The sequence below is a fragment of the Oncorhynchus masou genome, chromosome 1 (genome assembly GCF_036934945.1).
Source record: "Oncorhynchus masou masou isolate Uvic2021 chromosome 1, UVic_Omas_1.1, whole genome shotgun sequence".
NCBI classification, from domain to species: domain Eukaryota; kingdom Metazoa; phylum Chordata; class Actinopteri; order Salmoniformes; family Salmonidae; genus Oncorhynchus; species Oncorhynchus masou.
Window position 1 is genome coordinate 27998052 of NC_088212.1, and position 23155 is coordinate 28021206.

At 41.1% G+C, this 23155-nt stretch overlaps 1 protein-coding gene across 1 annotated transcript; it reads left to right on the top strand.

Annotated features, from left to right (window-relative positions):
- Positions 1 to 653: 653 nt before the first annotated feature.
- On the top strand, positions 654 to 22017 carry adra1aa (adrenoceptor alpha 1Aa). Its single transcript, XM_064981241.1, has 3 exons — positions 654 to 741; positions 10227 to 11937; positions 20504 to 22017. The coding sequence occupies exons 2-3, from the start codon at positions 11034 to 11036 to the stop codon at positions 21052 to 21054; spliced, it is 1455 nt and encodes a 484-aa protein (XP_064837313.1). The 5' UTR covers positions 654 to 741; positions 10227 to 11033; the 3' UTR covers positions 21055 to 22017.
- The last annotated feature ends 1138 nt before the right edge of the window (positions 22018 to 23155 follow it).

Sequence of the window (23155 nt, forward strand, 5' to 3'; positions counted from 1 at the left end):
AATTACATTCACAAACTAAAAGACTTGCAGGCATATTTATTTTAGCATTAAAAACAGGGGGAGAGCTTTAGGCATTTTGTATAACATTATTTCGTCTTTATGGACCTTCCACCTCAATAGATTTGAGCTTAAAGAAACATAACTGTACAGCAATTAATTAAGGAATAAACGACTAAACAGACTCTCCAAATCTGTTTTATTATATTCCTTAGTTTTCCTTGATCACGTTATAATGAACCATACTTTTCTGGAAATCATGGAACATTGCTGTGCCACCCTGTTTATATTGCTGGGGAAATCAAAAGTTCTGTATAAATAGTGATGACGCAAAAAAATGCTAATCTGATGAAGGAAAGAGGGAGAAAAAGGGGGTTAAATATAAAAATAAATTAAAAATAAAGAGAGGTATAGGTTATAATGAAGCCTATGCGGAGGCAGGTGAGTGAAGGGGTGATTGTAGCAATGACTAATTCCGTAGTCATCGTTTCAAGGAGTTAATGCTCTTGAAGAGCAGCAATTATAAAGCGGGATCCCAGGGCTTTCCATTAGGAGCGCACTTGGCTATCTGCGTAAATATCAAATACCTCACCTCGGTCAAGATAGCGGAGCACATCACATAAGCCCGCAGTCATTACACCATGAGTACACCTAACAATACCTCTTTTTCATATTCCTTTTCGCTTTACCGTATACTTGACATGTGTTGATGTTCAAACCATCCGTACAAGGATAAAGAGTTAGGTGAGTAGCCTGCCGGTCCGGTAAAAATGTTTTATTGATTGCCTTTGTCAATGGGATCGAGTTTAAGTTTTTTTGAAGAATCTTATCTGTTTCCCAGATGGCTCCATTAATTGCAATATATTTTGGTTGATTGTCAACAGATATGTTATGAACGTTTGCCTGCATTGCATAGGCTACTTGTACGCGGGGCTGCATTGGAATAATAGGCTAAGGAGATTCAATGTAGGATAGTCTAATTTTGGTGTAAAATTACACCCAGTTATATTGAACACGGTTCCATTTACGAGAATCACAGTCACGGACAAAAGACCGATTATCTACTCGACTTTTTCATTCTCTCATTCTTCTTATTTTGTACAGAATGAAAACGGTTCATTCTAGTGTCTACAGTTCAACATAAATATCTGCATTTTCATAAACTTTGTCGTTTTCAATACTGGTCTAATAGCATAATCATCGTTAGATATCCGCTGCTTTTGCAGAGCCTGGCTTGTGTAGTTAAAATGTGTACAATAACAGTATACTGCAGTAGGCTAGTAACAATACCTGAAATAATATGTTTAATTTTTTATTGCATTGCACTTTACATTAGCTTCGAAGAGCAATAAGGAGAAACAGTTATTTGTTAGGCTATGGCTTCTATGTCTTTCTTTATTTCTTTCTTTCTTACTATATTTCTTTCTTTGCAGAGGAAATGGTATGTTCTTACAAATGGTGTATTTGTATTTCTTTGATGAATTTTTTCCCACATACTGTATTAATTTACTTCCTTCCTAGTTTTATTTCATAAAATTGAGCTGAAATAGGTCTAGTCCAATAATGTACGTGAAAAACAAACAGTGTAACTATTGAGCATTAGAGCTATTGGTAAGGGACAGTGAATACAACCATACTAATAATTTGGTTGGTGCTTATATTTGTTTATTTCACACAGGTACAAGTGTGTATTTAACACATGCAAATTGGATGTGTTTTATTGCATATCCCAACTCCCTGTGATAAACCCTCGGAGAGAGTGGGGTCACAATTCTGGGTCTGCAATGATCAAGTGTTAAGTGCCTTGCTCAAGCACATATCGACAGATTTTTTACCTTATCAGCTTGGGTATTCAAACTAGTGACCTTTCAGTTACTGGCCCAACGTTCTAACCGTTAGGCTACCTGCCACCCCATGCCATGTGATAGCTGAGCAGCCCCATACTATGTGATGGCTGTTCATTAAAGCGTACCCGTATTTGTAATGTAATCTTGGACAGAATGGAATTTGCTGTAGGGGCAGTCACGACTGCAGTTATGCGGACACAATGTTTCCGGCTTAATGTAATGCTTGCCTTTAACCATCCATGACTTATCTTGACTGTTTGTGCAGCTTGCTAGACTCAAACAATCCCTGTTTTCTTGATTTTAGTACAATGTGTTTGCAGTTTGGGTTTGTGGTAATTTATTGAGACATTTCAGGAGACCTGTGCACCTGAGTCTGGTATGCACCTAATATCTAACATCCAGATGTTGCCTACAAGGCACTAGGCTGAGGACAACTGAGCTTTCATGGGTGACGATGATGCAACTGTCATTGTTGATTATTCTGGAGAAATGAACTAACAAATGTCATAACTTTGTCATGGGCTGTTTTTAATTTGTTCCACACACTTCCGTGGTTGAGAATCAGACACAGTCTTAGCACCCTATACTGCCCCCAAAGCAAATTAGCACTCTCTTATCCTGCTAGAACACTACCCAAGATATATTAGTCTTAGCACCCTATATTGCCCTTAAAGCAAATGAGCACTCTCATTCTGCTACAGATGTAGCATTTTAATTTGAGCCAGTTTCCTACAGCAGGAAAATAATCCTGCACCAACAGGAAATGTGAATTATTATGTGGATTATAATTAATGGACATGTTTGTAGGGGTTGACATATTTTTCATAAATGCAAATCAAGTCTGAAATTTCAAAGTGGAAATTGCAAATTTAGAAGCTTTTTTAAACCTCAAATACACTACATGTTTTAAATTTCCTGTGTTGCTGGACAGTTCTCCTGCGACAGGGTGATCAAATTAATATTCTACATCTGTAGGACAAACAAGCCAAGTGCTATTGTGTGTTATAACCCCACTGTGAGTAATATGGCTGCACCATCCCAGTGTTAGCTCCAGCAGCACAGCACAGGCATGAGCTGGTTGGAGGTGTGAATGTGGATGGCAGCTGACTGCACACAGGAGTCCACCAGGCTGCTTCGGCAGCTGCTCAGCCAGTGTGGAGCAGGACTCAGTGGGGCACAGAGGAAAGGTCACACTGTGGTTAATAATGTGACAGAGGAGATATCGAGGGAGGACAGTACCGGACCAAGTAATACTTTAGACCCATCACTACACATCTGCGTTTTTCCCACCCATTGTATCAGCTCTGGGACCACAAATTGGCCCTGACATTTCTAACACATCGGCCCATTTCTTCCTTGAGGTACCCATAATTAGCCAAATAATGATCACATTGCGCAAAAAAAGAGACAAGTTAGACATGCCCACTGGCCTAAAAATGGACCAGCCCATCTGGCACTTGCCTGAAATGCCACATGGCTAGTCCGCCCCTGCTCACCTATTCTGCATGGCAGGTCTAATGGAAAGGGTGCGTGCAAAGTGCAAGAGAGGGGGTTTGGTTAGAATACATAAACCTTGACACTGATGGACATATAGTCTAAGAGCTGCAATCAGATTAACTTCTAATGTCATCTTCTCAGTCAAAGCTGCTTATCATAACCCAATATAAATCCACTAGGGCCGTTTCCCTCCACTTTTAGTATTCTACCCTGTTGTCAATGTCAGGCATTTTATCAAAACCATATTCCATAGATGACGTCCATGTACCAATTGCCATTGAGCAGTGAGACAGTGGGCATTTTATGTGAGACATTGTGAAAGTTTGTTTTGAAACAGAAGGAGAGACAGCCAGAAGGATTGTTGCATTTCCGCCATACATCAAAGTCAAGATGAATTATATAAAAGGATCTAGCCCGGCATGTCTTAAGATTTTTGACAAACAAATCCAATTTTCTCCTCTGTTCTTAGTCTACACAGATAAATTGAGATAAAGGGACATATTTGCTAAGCGTTTGCAGCAGGTGCAAATTCTGCATCTGTTTTTCATTCAAAAGATAACTCAAATCAGGACGAGAGAATACAAATGTAAAAGAAAGGTTAGAAGAAAGATTAAGGCTGTTATTGTGATGGAACAGTTGTATGTTTTAGCTTTGTTTTTTTTGTTTTTATCCCTTCCCACTGGGCACACGGATTGAATCAACAAGGTTTCCACATCATTTCAATGAAATTACGCTGAACCAACGTGGAATAGACGTTGAGTTGGCGTCTGTGACCAGTGGGTAACTGAAAAAAAGCGTGATGAAAGCTTAGTAAAAAAATTCTAAATGCTACATATTTTGCATAGACTGCCATTATTTATCAGTGCATTCTGGTAATTATAAAAGACAAGAGCGAGTAAAACCAAAAGCAAGTAAATTGATGGCATACAATAGGGTGCAGTGTGAGGGGTTAAACATGGACAGTACACTATTTAGAATCCAGATCGTAATCAACATGGCTTACAGTTGTCACAATGTGATGTATTGATTATCCCACATTGATTTACACAGAAATGGGATATTTTTATTTTATTTTATTTTTTATTTCACCTTTATTTAACCAGGTAGGCTAGTTGAGAACAAGTTCTCATTTGCAACTGCGACCTGGCCAAGATAAAGCATAGCAGTGTGAACAGACAACACAGAGTTACACATGGAGTAAACAATAAACAAGTCAATAACACAGTAGAAAAAAAGAGAGTCTATATACATTGTGTGCAAAAGGCATGAGGTAGGCAAATAATTACAATTTTGCAGATTAACACTGGATGGGGATGAGGTAGGTAAAATTGGGTGGGCTATTTACTGATAGACTATGTACAGCTGCAGCGATTGGTTAGCTGCTCAGATAGCAGATGTTTGAAGTTGGTAAGGGAGATAAAAGTCTCCAACTTCAGCGATTTTTGCAATTCGTTCCAGTCACAGGCAGCAGAGAACTGGAACGAAAGGCGGCCAAATGAGGTGTTGGCTTTAGGGATGATCAGTGAAATACACCTGCAGGAGCGCATGCTACGGGTGGGTGTTGCCATCGTGACCAGTGAACTGAGATAAGGCGGAGCTTTACCTAGCATGGACTTGTAGATGACCTGGAACCAGTGGGTCTGGCGACGAATATGTAGCGAGGGCCAGCCGACTAGAGCATACAGGTCGCAGTGGTCAGTGGTATAAGGTGCTTTAGTGACAAAACGGATGGCACTGTTAGGATAGAGATTGATGAAGTCAACGATTAAAGCATTTCAAAGATAATGTGTTTATAAAAGGTTGTCACTGATATTGAAATATATGCACATGTACAGTACCAGTCAAAGGTTTGGACACCTATTCACTCAAGGGTTTTTCTTTATTTTTACTATTTTCTACAATGCAGAATAATAGTGAAGACATCAAAACTATGAAATAACCTATATGGAATCATGTATTCACCAAAAAAGTGTTAAACAAATCAAATATATTTCAGATTTTATATTCTTCAAAGTAGCCACCCTTTGACTTGATGACAGCTTTCCACACTCTTGGCATTCTCTCAGCCAGCTTTATGAGGAATGCTTTTCCAAGGAGTTCCCACATATGCTGAGCACTTTTTGGCTGCTTTTCCTTCACTCTGCGGTCCAACTCATCCCAAACCATCTCATTTGGGTTGATGTTGGGTAATTGTGATGGCCAGGTCATCTGATGCAGCACTCCATCACTCTCCTTCTTGATCAAATAGCCCTTACACAGCCTGGAGGTGTGTTGGGTCATTGTCCTGTGGAAACCAAATTATAGTCCCACCAAGCGCAAACCAGTTGGGAAGGCATGTCGCTGCAGAATGCTGTGGTAGCCATGCTGGCTAAGTGTGCCTTGAATTCTAAATAAATCACAGACAGTGTAACCAGCAAAGCACCCCCACACCATCACACCCCTCCTCCATGCTTCACCATCGGAACCACACATTTGGAGATCATCCGTTTACCTACTCTGTGTCTCACAAAGACATGGCGGTTGGAACCAAAAATCTCAAATTTGCACACATCAGACCAAAGGACAGATTTCAAATGGTCTAATTGTCCATTGCCCCATGTTTCTTGGCCCAAGCAATTATCTTCTTCTTATGGATTTGGTATTTTACCAAATAGGGGTTTCTTCTGTATACCAGCCCCAACTTGTCACAACACAGCTCAAATGCATTAAGAAGGAAAGAAATATCACAAATGAACTTTTAACGGGGCACACCTCTTAATTGAAATGCATTCCACCTCATGAAGCTGTTTGAGAGAATTCCAAGAATGCCAAGCTGTCATCAAGGAAAAGGGTGGCTACTTTGAAGAATCTCAAATATAAAATATATTTTGATTTGTTTAACACTTTTTAAGTTACGACATGATTCCATATGTGTTATTTCATAGTGTTGATGTTTTCGCTATTATTCTACAATGTAGAAAATAGTCAAAATAAAGAAAAACCCTTAAATGAGTAGGTGTGTCCAAACTTTTGACTGGTACTGTATGTGGACACCCCTTCAAATTAGTGGATTCAGCGATTTCAGCCATACCTGCTGCTGACAAGTGTATCATCAAGCACACAGCCACGCAATCTCCATAGACAAACATTGGCAGCAGAATGGCCTTACTGAAGAGCTCAGTGACTTTCAGTGTGGCACTGCCATAGGATGCCACCTTTCCAACAAGTCACTTTGTCAAATTTGTGTGTGGTTGAAAAACAAGTTTTAATGACTCCAACCTAAGTGTATGTAAACTTACGACTTCAACTGCAGATATTCCATTAAAAACCTGCAGTTTCCAGCTACAATAGTAATTTACAACATTAATAACAATGTCTACACTGTATTTCTGATCAATTTGATGTTATTTTAATGGACAATGTTTTTTGATTTTCTTTCAAAAACAAGGACATTATTAATAAGTCATCCCAAACTTTCAAACGGTAGTGTATATACAGTTGAAGACAGAAGTTTAAATACACTTAGGTTGGAATCATTAAAACTAATTTTTCAACCACTCCACAAATATCTTGATAACAAACTACAGTTTTGACAAGTCGGTTAGGACATCTACTTGACACAAGTAATTTTTCCAAAGATTACAGACAGATTATTTAACTTATAATTCACTGTATCACAATTCCAGTGGGTAAGACGTTTACATAAACTAAATTGACTGTGCCTTTCAACAGCTTTTATTATTATGTCATGGCTTTAGAAGCTTCTGATAGGCTAATTGACATCATTTGAGTCAATCAGCCAAGACCTCAGAAGAAAAAAAATTGTAGACCTCCACAAGTCTGGTTTATCCTTGGGAGCAATTTCCAAACGCCTGAAGGTACAACGTTAATCTGTACAAACGATAGTATGCAAGTATAAACACCATGGGACCATGTCGCCGTCATACCACTCAGCAAGGAGACGCGTTCTGTCTCATAGAGATTAACGTACTTTGGTGCAAAAGGTGCAAATGAATCCCAGAACAACAGCAAAGGATATTGTGAAGATGCTGGAGGAAACAGGTACAAAAGTACCTATATCCACAGTAAAACGAGTGCTATTTTGACATAACCTGAAAGGCCGCTCAGCAAGGAAGAAGCCACTGCTCCCAAACCGCCATAGAAAAGCCAGGCTACGGTTTGTAACTGCACATGGGGACAAAGATCGTACTTTTTAGAGAAATGTCCTCTGGTCTGATGAAACAAAAATAGAACTGTTTGGCCATAATGACCATCGTTATGTTTGGAGGAAAAAGGGGGAGGCAAGCCAAAGAACACCATCCCAACCGTGAAGCATGGGTGTGGCAGCATCATGTTGTGGGGGTTCTTTGCTGCAGGAGGGACTGTAGTAGCTCAAGACATCAGTCAGGAAGTTAATGCTTGGTTGCAAATGGACAATGACCCCAAGCATACTTTCAAAGTTGTGGCAAAATGGCATAAGGACAACAAAGTCAAGGTATTGGATTGGCCATCACAAAGCCCTGACTTCAATCCTATAGAAAATGTGTGAGCAGAACTGAAAAAGCATGTGCAAGTAAGGAGGCCAACAAACCTGACTCAGTTACACTAGCTCTGTCAGGAGGAATGGGCCAAAATTCACCCAACTTATTGTGGGGAGCTTGTGGAAGGCTACCTGAAACATTTGACCCAAGTTAAACCATTTAAAGGCAGTGCTACGAAATACTACTTGAGTGTATGTAAACTTCTGACCCATTGGGAATGTGATGAAAGAAATAAAAGCTGAAATACATCATTCTCTCTACTATTATTCTGGCATTTCACATTCTTAAAATAAAGTGGTGATCCTAACTGACTGTCATGCCCTGACCATAGAGAGCTGCTTATTCTCTATGTTGGTTGAGGCGTGACAGTGACTAGGGTGGGTCATCTAGGTGTTTAATGATCTAGGTTGGCCTGGTATGGTTCTCAAAGCAGCTGTTTATCGTTGTCTCTGATTGGGGATCATATTTAGGCAGCCATTTCCCCATTGTGCTTGGTGGGCTCTTGACTATGGATAGTTGCCTGTTAGAACTATTGTTAGCGGCACGTTTTGTTTTTCTTCTGTTTTGTTTGGGGAGTTTATTATTTATTAAACATTGTCACGTTCTGACCTTAGTTCCTTTGTTTTGTCTTTGTTTTTGTATGGTCAGGGCGTGAGTTGGGGTTGGCAGTCTATGTTTGTTTTTCTATGTTGGTTTTTGTGTTCGGCCGAGTATGGTTTTCAATCAGAGGCAGGTGTCGTTAGTTGTCTCTTTTTCCACCTGGGTTTTGTGGGTGTTTATTTTCAGTCTTTGTGTTTCTGCACCGGACAGAACTGTTTCGGTTGTTTTTGTTATTCAGTGTTCAGTTTGGATTATTATTACATAAGATGAACACTAACCACGCTGCGCTTTGGTCCGATCCTTACTCCTCCTCAGACGAAGAGGAGGAAATCCGTTACAAACATTTGGAATTCTACACATGCTGCGCCTTGGTCCAATCATTATAACGAACGTGACAGGGAATTTGTACCAGGATTCAATGTCAGGAATTGTGAAAAATTGAGTTTAAATATATTTGGTGTATGTAAATAATACTGCTTGAGCAAAAGTCAAAAAGTATTTGGCTTTAAATATACTTAAGTATCAAAAGTAAATGGAATTGCTAAAATATACTTATCAACAGTAAAAGTATAAATCATTTCAAATTCCTTATATTAAGCAAACTAGACTGCAACATTTTATTGTTTTTATATTTTAATTTACGGATAGCCAGGGGCACACTCCAATACTCAGACATCATTTACAAACGAAGCACGTGTGTTGAGTGATCCTTGACTGGTCTCTCAAAGCACTTCATGATGACAGAAGTGAGTGCCACAGGGCGATAGTCATTTAGTTCAGTTACCTTTGCTTTCTTGGGTACAGAAACAATGGTGGACATCTTGAAGCAAGTGGGGACAGAAGACTGGCATAGGGAGAGATTGAATATGTCCATAAACACACCAGCCAACTGGTCCGCGCAAGCTCTGAGAACGCGGCTTGGGATGTCGTCTCGGCCGGCAGCCTTGCGAGGTTTAACAATCTTAAATGTCTTACTCACGTCGGCTACTGAGAACGAGAGCCCACAGTCCTTGGGGGCGGTGCTATCCTCAAAGCGGGCAAAGAAGATGTTTAGCTTGTCCGGGGGCAAGACGTTGGTGTCCCCTACGTGGGTGGTTTTCCCTTTGTAATCCGTGATTGTCTGGATTCCCTGCCACATATGTCTTGTCTGAGCCGTTGAATTGCGACACCACTTTGTCTCTGTACTGACGTTTTGCATATCTTAGCCTCCCTCTTGATCTGTCTCTATCCTCCTGACTGGCGTTTCTTTTTTTAAAGAAACAAAATATGCTCTGCATTGCTGATAAAATCTGGGTAAAAGATTGAAAGGAATGTGAGTCTTTTTTAGTACATTTAGTTATTACTTGATTTTCTACCAACCTTGCCAGCAGTCATGCCAGCTAAGATAGACAATGACATGACACCTCTGCACTTTATTGGTCACTCATGTCCATGGCTGGATCTGCCTCTGTATTCTTCAACCAACATGTCCAATCAACAAAATGAGGCCACAGCTCCATTGATCAGCCAGAAGAGAGGGCATTCTTGAGACATGCTCTCGCTCCCATACAATGGCGATGGATAGGAGACAGTTTTTTGAACAGCTAATGATATTGAAACATGCTGCAGAATGCAAAATGTGGCTGTCTGAACATTTTTATAAGATGCACTTGTCTGATGAGAGTTGATTTTGCATTAGATATTTTGTGGATATTGGATGTCAAACCAGCTTACAATTTTCCTTACTTGAGCAAAGCATCACTGTGGCTGTATCTCTTTGTTACAGGGGGAGTCACGCCACAGACACACAGTGACTACTGAACTCATCCACGTCCAGACTGAGGCTGTCCCAACATTCAGAAGACTTGCCCTGGGACTGGCCTGTTTTTTCACCTGTAATAACCCTCCTACCTCCTACCCTGGTAAGGGGTCTGGTCTGGAGCTCAAGCTTTAACAGGGAGGACATCGTTCAGTATTCACTTCCAGTTGGACTGGACCAAACTAAAACCAAATTACTCGCATTGATGCTTTTACAGATTTCATATGCCTCACTTCCTCTTCCCACTATTCAACATTTTTTATATGATACAGACTTGCACTTGTTCACCTTGATCTAGCTATTGGGAAAATCAGAGAGAGGGACCCCAGAACCTATGCCTATGATAATGATCCTCAGTAACCAAATACTACTCTGATAGGTCAGACTGTCGGAGTCAACTCCACACTCCATCAAATATATTTTAGGTCTCCAGCTGTATTAAAACTTGTGGTTTAACATCAAGGATAATCTCAAAATGGATTAGCTTTTGCTTGTTAAATAGCGTTCCTCTGCATACACAATGTTTGTCTCTATCAGTGTTTTAAACAAGCTCATAGCTTTCTACTTTTGATTAATTGTAATTGGCCATTAGATTAAGACAACATGAGTCAAATGATGCTTTGACATGACAGACTTAATGTGATTTGAATGGCTCTCAGGAAAGTGCCCTGATGTCTTTGTCTTCTCTCAGCGAACTTAACTGTCTGCAGTTTATCTGTCAGTCTACTGTTCAGTACAGGGCAGGACAGTGTATCAATACTATTTAGAGAACAGATGGTTCCTATAGCAAACAACATGAACATGACCCCAGAGCATCCAACACAGAACTGCTCTAACTGCAGCCAGGCGTTTGTCCCAGAGCTCAATGTGGTTAAGGCTGTCGTGCTGGGACTGATACTTGGGACAATTATTGTATGTGGGGTTTTTGGGAACATCCTGGTTATCTTGTCGGTGGTCTGTCATCGACACCTACGAACAGTCACACACTACTTCATCGTCAACCTAGCGGTGGCAGATCTCCTGCTGAGCTCCATCGTTCTGCCTTTCTCTGCCACCTTTGAGATCCTAGGGTACTGGGTGTTCGGAAGGCCCTTCTGCAATGTGTGGGCAGCGGTGGATGTGCTGTGCTGCACAGCCTCCATCATGAGCCTGTGTGTGATCTCAGTGGACCGCTACATCGGGGTCAGCTACCCGCTGCGCTACCCAGCCATCGTGACAGAGCGCAGGGCACTGCTTGCCCTGGTTGGCCTGTGGGCTCTGTCCGTCACCATCTCCATTGGCCCTCTGTTTGGCTGGAAAGAGCCGGCGCCAGAAGACGAGTCAATCTGTAAGATCACAGAGGAGCCTGCCTACGCCATCTTCTCTGCTGTGGGCTCCTTTTACCTCCCGCTGGCCATCATACTGTCTATGTACTGTAGGGTGTATGTGGTGGCCCGCCAGGAGAGCCGGGGCCTGAGAAAGGGGCACAAAACAGACAAGTCAGATTCAGAGAGCGTCACGCTGAGGATCCACCGCGGCAACATGGCCGTGTCTGAGGATGAGGCCATGCACAGCCGCACACACTTCGCCCTGCGTCTCCTAAAGTTCTCCAGAGAAAAGAAGGCCGCCAAGACCCTGGGCATTGTGGTTGGCTGCTTTGTGCTCTGCTGGCTCCCTTTCTTCCTGGTTCTGCCCATAGGTGAGTGTTACCCATTGTACCCAGGCTCCTTACCTTGTCGACCGTGCGCCACAGCTACCATGTCATGCTGTTAATGCCACCCCCTCTTGTATCTATACTTGGCAAAATAATTTATGAGTTTTTGTAATTAAATTGTATTGCAGAGATGGCTGTTGGCGGGAGGGAGGGTGAGGGGGGAGTGTTGGATGACTCCCAAAATAGATTTTCACAACAGTCTCTGGTGCCGTATCATGCATACCTTTCTCATGTCATACGGTATCAACCATAGAAGTAGAACAACTTTATTTACATGTGTAATAAATAGGTTTATGTTATGTGAGGTTGTTCGATGTGGATGATGTAAAAAATTATATTGAGCTATGTGCTATTCTTCCATTAATCAGTATTGGGCTGCATCTGCAAAGATTTCCTTTTATTGATGCCAAATTAAAACGATCTGAAATAAGTAAAATGTTGCATCAAAAAGTGTACACATGCAACACTTCAATCTCCTTCTCATCCTGTTGTTATTTTACCTTTCGTACACGACTGCTTTGAAATATAATTTAACAACCATACTATTATTTTATGAGTATGTGAATACACGTACTAATAATGGGGTATTTCATGTGTAACTAATAAAATAAAGTAATTTCAGTAGCTTTTATTTCAGACCACACAAAATGTTGAAAGACATGTACAATTGCCCGTAAGTGTTTTCTGATGTTAACAAAGCTTTGAATAGAGTCAGTATTATTTAAAAAAATAACACTGTTTGATGAAAGTTTCAGAATAGGCAATATTATCATCCTCACTATTTCATATTATGAAAGAATCGTGTTTACAACACTTAATAACACTTTTGTGTAAAAATTATTGAGAGGATTTTCATGCGAGCCAAAATACCAGTCTTAAGAAATGATCCTACATTAGAGAGTTGAACTACACACACACACACACACACACACACACACACACACACACACACACACACACACACACACACACACACACACACACACACACACACACACACACACACACACACACACACACACACACACACACACACACACACACACACACACACACACACACATGTGCACCACAGGAGGCTGCTGAGGGGAGAACAGCTCATAATAATGTCTGGAACAGAGTAAATGGAAGGGGATGGAACTCCTGGAGACCATGTGTTTGATGTATTTGATACCATTCCACTGATTCCACTCCAATCATTACCACGAGCCTGTTCTCCCCAATTAAGGTACCACCAACCCACCTGTGGTGTGCACACACACGCACGCACGCTCACACATTAAAGAGTGAGAGTGATAGAGAGCTACTGAGAGACCTAAAGTACGTTTGGAACACCCATTTAAACTGAACAAAAAGTGTAAAGTGTTGGTTTCATGAGCTGAAATAAAAGATTACAGAAATTGTCCATAAGCACAAAAAGTGTACTTCTCTCAAATGTTAGTGAACAGTTCTCCTTCGCAAACATAATCCATCCACCTGACAGGTGTGGCATATCAAGAAGCTGATTTAACAGCATGATCATTACACTGGTGCACCTTGTGCTGGGGACAATAAAAGGCCACTCAAAAATGTGTAGTTTTTTCACATAACACAATGCCACAGATTTCTCAAGTTTTGAGGGAGCATGCAATTGGAATGCTGACTGCCCGAAAGGCCCACCAGAGCTGTTGCCAGAGAATGTAATGTTAATTTCTCTACCATAAGCCGCCTCCAACGACATTTTAGAGAATTTGGCAGTACCTCCAACCAGCCTCACAACCGCAGTCCACATGTATGGCGTTGTGTGGGTGCACAGTTTGCTGATGTGAACAGAGTGCCCCATGGTAGTGGTAGGGTTATGACATGGGCAGGCATAAGCTACGGACAACAAACACAATTGCATTTTATCGATGGCAATTTGAATGCACAGAAATACCGTGACGAGATCCCGAGGCCCAATGTGAGGACCATTTTTTTTAAGGTATCTGGGACCAGCAAATGCATATCTCTATTCCCAGTCATGTGAAATCCATAGATTAGGGCCTAATTCATTTATTTCAATTGACTGATTTCCTCATATGAACTGGAACTAAGTAAAATCTTTGAAATTGTTGCATGTGCATTTATATTTTTGATCAGTATACATTGACATTATTAATTCATTTCCAGTTCAATTTTCATTTTCAGACACTCTTATTGATTTGTTATCCAACCACAGCCTTAAGTGCTTTTCAAATTAATAGTTTGGTTTTTCAGAAGGCCACTGAGGGGTTACTGTAATTTGGGTGTCAGGTGTCTCAGTGATGCAGTGCAGCTAACTCAGGTAAAAGCTGTGGTCTGGTCTAGCATTAGGCTAGCCAGGCGCTGAGCTATCATAGGGTTCCACAGATAACAGAGATACTCTCAGCATGGGTGGGTCGTCCCTTTTCAATGTTTTTATAGTCCCTTTCAGTCAGCCTCTGTCCCAGTCATCTTCTCAGTGTGATGAAAGAGCTGCTGTGATAATGCTGCTGCTGAGAGCTGAGCACACGCTGCCGGACCTGTTAGCTGCTCATATTTCAATAACACACTTGAGCCCCCACTGAGCCAATAAGTCTTCCTGGCATTTGACAAGATAACTGTTTTTTTTCTCGCTCTCTCTTTCTCTGCCTCTCTCCACCGCTCTCTCTCATCTCTCTCTCTCTCTCTCTCTCTCTCTCTGCCTCTCTCCTCTCTGTCTGTCTGTCTGTCTGACTCGCTCCATCTCTCTGCCTCTCTCCATCTCTCTATCTGTCTCTCTCTCTTTCTCTGCCTCTCTCACCACCTCTATCTGGCTCTCTCTTTCGCTGCCTCTCCATCTCTCTCTCTCTCTGCCTCTCTCCATCTCTCCGTCCATCTGTCTGTCCGTCCATCCGTTCGTCTGTCTGTCTGACTCGCTCTCTCTCTCTGCCTCTCTCCATCTCTCCGTCCGTCCGTCTGTCTGTCTGTCTGTCTGTCTGTCTGTCTGACTCGCTCTTTCTCTCTGCCTCTCTCCATCTCTCTATCTGTCTCTCTCTCTTTCTCTGCCTCTCTCCATCTGTTTCTCTCTCTCACCACCTCTATCTGGCTCTCTCTTTCTCTTTCTCTGCCTCCATCTCTCTCTCTCTCCCTCTCTCTCTCTCTCTCTACCCAGACTTGTCATCTATTGCTCTTGCTTGCAAATCACTTATCACATAGAGGCATTCTCAACAATGTGATCACAGCAGGAAGGACAGATAGTCATCACATCATTGCTTTTATTGAAGGTCGACCTCGGGTCCCCTTCGTGGTTGTTTACAGTTTTTCTCAATTGCTAAAACACAATTTCTGAAACCTTGCTCCATTTCCTGAACACATTAAACACAAAACCTCATCTTCAAGCACTATTTACATAACCTCTGACTCCTCTCGCAAAATGAAACATTCGCCTCAAAACTGTTTTACCTGTGTCCAAAATCAAACACTGCTCTCAAATCATAAGCAAAGTGATCAAAATGATATACACTCTCAAGCAGTCAGTAAACAATACACCGAAAATAGAAAACACATTGTTCAAATAATACAATTCTCAGGGAGAAGTACATTTTTTAATCTAAAAAAATATTCATATTTTTCCATCATTGTCTTTTGGTGAACGAAAACATGTTCTATCACAGTAGCTCAAAATTGATCAGAAATTACTACTCTGCTTTGCTCTTGGCAATTTTGTTTTTTGTTCTTCCTCCTCCTTGTACCCCTATTTGTACAGTACTGTACCCTGCATCTCACAAACTTGTCCTTTGTCTCTGTGATACTGTAATTCTTGTTCTTTGTTGATATGAACCTGCAACCAGTCAAAATCTATTGAGCAGTCAGTACTGTTAATAAATGGAAAGCACAATGTTCAGGGCCATACAATTTGTCCATTGTACAGTATACAGTCTACAATGCACTGTACCACAGTATACAATACTAAAAGATGCAAAAATCAAAGGAGTAAACATGTGATCAATGTGCTTCTTCTTGTCTTTGGGCTGGGTCAGGCCAGAGCCCTTCGTCGACATCACAAGCAATATTGTCCCTCCTGAGGCAACGGGGGAAGAAGCCTCTTGTGTGCCGTATCCAGCCCTGACATGATTCCTCACCTATATCAACACAGGCTAAATCCATGGCTTGCAGCAGATTTACTCTGGTGTAGGGTTGTCTATCATACACTTTCCATCTCCAAGAGGAGAAAAACTCCTCAATCGGATTCAGGAAAGGCGACTATGGAGGGAGGTACAAGTTCATAAACTGCCCATTGATGTTAAACCATTCCATTACCTGAGCAGCTCGGTGGAAACTGACATTGTCCCACATTATCACATAGGTGGGAATGGGAGTCTCATTTCGCTCTTGACCCTGCTGTCCTTGAACCTGCTGTTCAAATAAAATATCTCTTAGATTGGCAATAAATCTTAGAAGGTGCTGGGTGTTATATGGCCTGAGTGTAACATGGTGATGTAGAACACCATGGTTGCTGATAGCAGCACAGATTGTGACGTTGCCACCTCGTTGACCAGGGACTTCAACAATGGCCCGCTGTCCAATCATGTTTCGGCCTCTCCTTCTCCTCTTTGTTAGATTGAAGCCTGCTTCATTGACAAAGATGAACTCATGGGGTCTGTCCAAGGATTCCAAGTCAAATATTGTCTGTGTAGAAATACAATATACTGTATGTAGGATTGTGTATGTCGTATAGAGACAGTGCTACACTGTAGAGTACAATTAGGCTTCTGATTCACATACATTGTATGTACTGAAGAGTAATGTCATTCACATAGTATGTGTTAGTACTGTAGACAATCTGGATTACAGTAAATGTTTCTGAATGCACACTTACTTGCACATACTGAGCTCGCAGTTCTTTCACCCTTGGTGAGTTGTGCTCAAAAGGTTCTCTGTTTACTTGTTTCATTCACATCCTGTTACGATGGAGGACACGGTCAATTGTGGAAATGCTCACACTGTCGATTCCCTGGAAGTGTGTGTTGTCCTGTATCACTCGTTCCTGGATTTCTCTGAGTCGTATTGCATTATCTTGAAGGACCATGCCAACTATAACGGCCTCTTGCTCCCGAGTGAATATAGCTGTCCTTGCAATTCTACAAAAAGTAGTTGTGCAGTTACAAAACATATTCATGCAGTACAATACATACAATGATTAACTTTACAAATGTCTATTGAAACAGCTGCATATAGTGTAGTACAGTAAATTTGCAATTACAAAAATACAGTAGTAAACTGTATCTGTTCTCTTCTCTGAATGTCCTTACAATGGTGGACACAGAAAATCAGCTCAAATTGGGTTGCATTCTAAGTCCTGCTTCCCTCATTGTCAGTCCATGGACAAGAACATGGTCTATAACTGTTGCTCGAATTTCATCAGATATTTCCACTCTTTGTCTTCCTCTTCCTCCTCGTCCTCCTCTTCCTCTTTCTTGCCCTCCTCCTCCTCCTCTTCCTCCTCATCGCCCACCTCGCATACGGACTCGTCCTTATCCTCTCACATGGTTTCTTCTATCCATTCTCAGACTTTCTCCTTACCACCTTCAACAACCTGTTTGCTCTCTGAACTGGCTTATATTGGTTGTGTCACATCATTTAAAACAGGTTAAATCAGTTTTGAGTGGTTGTGCTCAATCAATGACATGTGTTGTCTATTTGTATTTTCATTGTTTTGCTGAAAAGTCTAAGTGAGATCTGCAAATTGTGTTTTACCATGTGAAATGGTTGAAGGTATTGACAACAGACTGTGTTTTACCATGTGAAATGGTTTAAGGTATTGACAACAGACTGCATAATTAGCTAAATGAGTCCAGGCAACTGAGAACTTTGTTCAGCCAATGGGTTTAGTGTTTTAGCAACTGAGAACTTTGTTCAGCCAATGGGTTTAGTGTTTTAGCAACTGAGAACTTTGTTCAGCCAATGGGTTTAGTGTTTTAGCAACTGAGAAAAACATAATAAAGAACAATATGGAGTTCAGCAAAAGCACACGTGTTCTACACTCACTGCTAGTTAGTTTCATAATTTTAGTATAGGATAAATGTGGGAATGAAATACAAATCAAGTGTTTAATTTTTTTTTTAATCTGTCCAACTCCGGACTTCCTAACCCCTTAGGGTTCAGATTTATTATACTCTCTCATGCTCATAAATATAGCAAGCGCAACAGAGGGCTGGGTCTTCTTGTTGGTTATTCTACTCCCTAACCATGCTGGCTGCCCTTTCTAACAAAACCATGAAGGCATCAAGGACAACATGTCACAATGTTATCTATTATTATCCTGTTAAATATAACGATTTTCCATGTAAGATTGATTGTGTTAGGCTGGGGATGGTTATTTTTGTTTGCTTGTTTTATTGGGACAGGCTTTATAAACGAACCCTTGTGGGGATTTGAGTGGGTCAAAAGGTTAAGGAGGCATATCACTGTCTTGGCAGTGTGTTTATTTTGAGACTGGTTTGTTCTTGCTTCTTCTTGACATTCCAGGAGCCATTTCTGAAGGCATGACCAAGAGCATAGCAACGGTTTACTCACATGTTCACAAGGGTAGTGGTATTTTGCACCCTTCCCGCTGGTGCTGTGGTTGTTAGTCAGTAGTTGCTATAGTGCCAAGCCATGTATCTTTGGTATTGTTATCTTAAATCATTATCAACAATATGAATCGTATTTGGTGGTGGTGGTGGTGGTGGTGATTCTGATAATGACCTACAGTACTATAGCAATAGTATCCTTGTCTTTCTGGATGTACAGTATGACAACATCTCTCTTGGGAAGTAAGCACATATCTATTGGTGCTCCATTATTTATTGCTCAATCTATCTTGTTTTCCTTTGCTATTCATCACTATAAACCCTCTGTTATCTTTAAAAAGCATGTTTTGCGTCACTGTCTTTTTATGGATTCAACATTTTATTGACAAATGAGGCTACTTGAGTAGCGGCAATCTTAAATGTATGTAGTTCTGTCCTCGAGCTGTTATTTTCCATTAATATTCTGTATTATTTCATATTTTATGTTTTGTGTGGACCCCAGGAAGAATAGCTGCTTCTATTGCAACAGCTAATGGGGATCCTAATAAAATACCAAATACCAATCAAGTTCCCCCTTAGGAGGTTTTAGGCTCCAAAATGTATGAATTCAGTCAATAGCAGAGTAATATAATTATTGTTGCTCGTTGCACAGTAGGAGTCATCTGAGATGTACTTAGCACGGAATCATATCGCTCAAACTACCTCCTCTCTCTCCTCTCTCTCTCTATCCATCTCCACATCACGCTGTCATTTTTCATTTTTGTCTCCGACGGCCTCTCCAATAAAGAATTTCACAAGACAGCTCATCCCATCCTGCCTTTGAAGATAGATGCTCAATTTCAAGGCTATCCAAGACCTCAGCCATTTAATTATTTTAATAGAAAATGACTCAAATAAAAGTGAAAGTCACCCAGTAAAATACTACTTGAGTAAAAGTCTAAAATTATTTGATTTGAAATATACTTAGTATCAAAAGTCGATGTTATTGCTCAAATCTTGTTAATTATTAAAAGTAAAAGGATAAATCATTTCACATTCCTTATATTAAGAAAACCAGATGGCACAATGAATCATTAAAAAAATTACAGATAGCCAGAGGCACACTCCAACACTCAGACATAATTTACAAACTAAGCATTTAGGGATGTTCTCTTGATAAGTGCGTGAATTGGACCATTTTCCTGTCATGTAACAAGTACTTTTGGGTGTCAGGGAAAATGTACAGAGTAAAACTACATTATTTTCTTTAGGAATGTAGTGAAGTAAAAGTTGTCAAAAATATAAATAGTAAAGTACAGATACACCCAAAAACTACTTAAGTACTAGTAGTACTCTAAAGAACTGGAAAAGTCTGCATGTAATGTGTATCTTAAACCATTTCCTCTTCTGCACTATTAAGTGTGCAGCTCACACACTCTCACAATTTCTCACATTAGTCCCTCTAATCAGAAGCAGCAGGATTTATGAAGGCAATTTTAATACAACAAATACCTTAATGTCAATACCTTGACATTGGTAGGTCTAGAAATATGATAAAACTATAAATTGAACCCAAGTGGAAATAAATGTGTTTTTTTCAACACAGTCTTTGGCTCTTCTGTTGAGTGTGTACAAAGTATCGGCTTCTTTCACACGGGATCAACATTAACCCTGATTGGATTTAGATGTATTAGGAATGTTATAAAGTATGGCACAAAATCTTAATGGAAATATGCTCCTCTATTTGTTTCTTCTTATCTGATGTTGATATCCTGATTTGCGTAGTCATATCATCAACAAAGACCCTGAAATAACAATCTGGGTTAAACACTTGTTGTTGTGCATTGTGTTGTGATAAAGAGCTCAAGTATGTTAATCAGTTTTCTTCCCTCTGTCTGTCTGTCTGTCTGTCTGTCTGTCTGTCTGTCTGTCTGTCTGTCTGTCTGTCTGTCTGTCTGTCTGTCTGTCTGTCTGCGTGCGCGTGTGTGTGTGTGTGTGCGCGCACATGTGTGTGTATGTGTGGTGTGTGTGGCCTATTATAGGTTCCATATTCCCAGCATACAGACCTTCGGACACAGTTTTTAAGATCACCTTCTGGCTAGGCTACTTCAACAGTTGCATCAACCCTATCATCTACCCCTGTTCCAACCAGGAGTTTAAGAAGGCCTTCCAAAGTATTCTGGGAGTGCGCTGTCTGAGAACCCAGTCCAGAGCCACTCATCACCCGGGTCCAGCCCAGGTTCAGGGTCACTCTCTCACTCTGAGACTAGATGGCCAAGGTGACCCCTCCTGCTTCAGCCCCTCCTCCTCCATAGCCCTGTCCCGCACACCCTCCTCTAGGGATGGCAGGGAGTGGAGGGTATTCTCTGGAAGCTCCGTGGCAGGGTCTGGGACAGCGGTAGAGACAGGACGGGCTAAGGTGGCCCAACTGTGCGGTAAGAATCTGCTGAAAACCTGCTGCTGCATCAGAGACAGGAGCTTCAGCCAGGGGCCCAGCCAGGGGCCCCGCCATCCCCAGCCCCCTCCACACGGGACTCTGCCCATCATTAAGATCCACCAGCTGTCTTTGTGTGAAAATGGAGAGGCTGTATAACCAGAGAAAATAAGTGATTTGGATCATCTCTAGTATGAATGTACTGTAGCTCCTCACTCTTAACCCTAACAATGATCCACCCTCAAGGTCCAACACTATTAAAGGAAACTGAAGTGAATAGTGAATACATGTCTCTGCCCAGTGGACTTTACAAGGATGGAATAGTAATAATAGCTGGAGGAGATGGTGGAAATATTTTAATATTTGTAATATTCTGACTGCAGTTACACAATGCCAGTGGATTTGAATTAATGACTGAAGAAAAGTTTGTTTTTGTACACTAAACCAAGGTTTTACCTTGAGATGTTTCTACTCTTTAAGACTTGAACATGAATTCCCCCCGTGCCCATTCTCTCGGGCAGTCTTTGCCACTCTTCACACTTTACTATTCAGTTGATTTAAATAGTCAAGAAAAACAATCCAAATTACTATGCTAAGGGCAAACTATTTCCCCCTCCCGGTTTTTCACAGGGAGATCCGTCATTTTACTGGGACCTACACTTTAGTTATATATGTATTATTTATTCCAGATATTCCTGAGAAGATACTGAGGTTTGTGAAGGTATTTCATAAAAGAGCCAAATTGTTTGTTCCTTGGGTAATGTTTACAAGTTTTAACAGGTAAAGTCAGTACATAGGTTATTGATGGTAATGTCACGTTCTGACCTTTATTTCCTTTGTTTTGTCTTTATTTAGTATGGTCAGGGCGTGAGTTGGGGTGGGCAATCTATGTGTGTTTTTTTATGTTGGGGTTTTGAGTTCAGAGGAGTATGGTTCTCAATCAGAGTCAGGTGTCGTTAGTTGTCTCTGATTGAGAATCATACATAGGTAGCCTGGGTTTCACTTTTGTTTTCTGTGTGTGTGTTTGTTGCCACACGGTACTGTTTCGGGCGTTTCACGTTTATTGTTTTGTAGTGTTCAGTTTATGTCTGTAAATAAACGTTATGGACACTTACCACGCTGCACATTGGTCCTCCGATCCTTCTCGCTACTCCTCCTCAGAAGAGGAAGAAAGCCATTACAGGTAACCTCATATATTGTTCAAAATGATTACCTTTCTCCCAGTGTCTTACCATTTACCAAACTCTTTTCCTGTTGTGAGAATAGTGTATATGACAGTGTCTAAAGCAGGCAGGACCCCAGGAGGATACTGTCATTCCATGTCACGTACTCCAATAAAAAGAATATGAGATTCTCAGTTTTTCTTTCATTCTCAGTAATTTCATGAACACACGTTTCATAAACACGCATGGACGATAATACTTTGTACTCCAACATTCCCACGATACCCTTTCCTCTGCCAGATAGAAGATTAACTTCTTCCTGTGGATTTCTGAGGGATCGTTTCATGGGTTTTGACCTCATAACTGCTCCCTAAACCTCTAAATCCACCATGAACAAGTAAGAAATGAGCTATTTGTAGATTACATCCATATGCACTTACACGCACAAGCACACAAATATAAGTGATTGCATAGATATGCACTGGCCACAGTGTGGGCATAATAATCTTTGCATCGGCTTATCTGTGATTTATGTCAAGGAAAAACGAGTAGTGACACAGGATATGGAGAGCAGATAGTAGTGATTGACTTTCGTATCGTCTGAGATCCCCAAAGATTGGAAAGCTGCCGTGGTCATCCCCCTCTTCAAAGGGTGAGACACTCTAGAAACAAACTGTTACAGACTTCTATCTATCCTACCCTGCCTTTCTAAGGTCTTCGAAAGCCAAGTTAACAAACAGATCACCAACTATTTTGAATCCCACAATATCTTCTCCGCTATGCAATCTTGTTTCCGAGCTGGTCATGGGGGCACCTCCGCTTCGCTCAAGGTCCTAAATGATATCATAACCGCCATTGATAAAAGAAAAATTTGCAGCCGTATTCATGGACCTGGCCAAGGCTTTTGACTCTGTCAATCACCACATTCTTATCGGCAGACTCAACAGCCTTGGTTTCTCAAATGACTGCCTCGCCCGGTTCACCAACTACTTCGCAGACAGTGTGCCAAATCGGAGGGCCTGTTGTTCGGACCTCTGGCAGTCTCTATGTGGGTGCCACAGGGTTCAATTCTCGGGTTGACTCTTTTCTCTGTATAC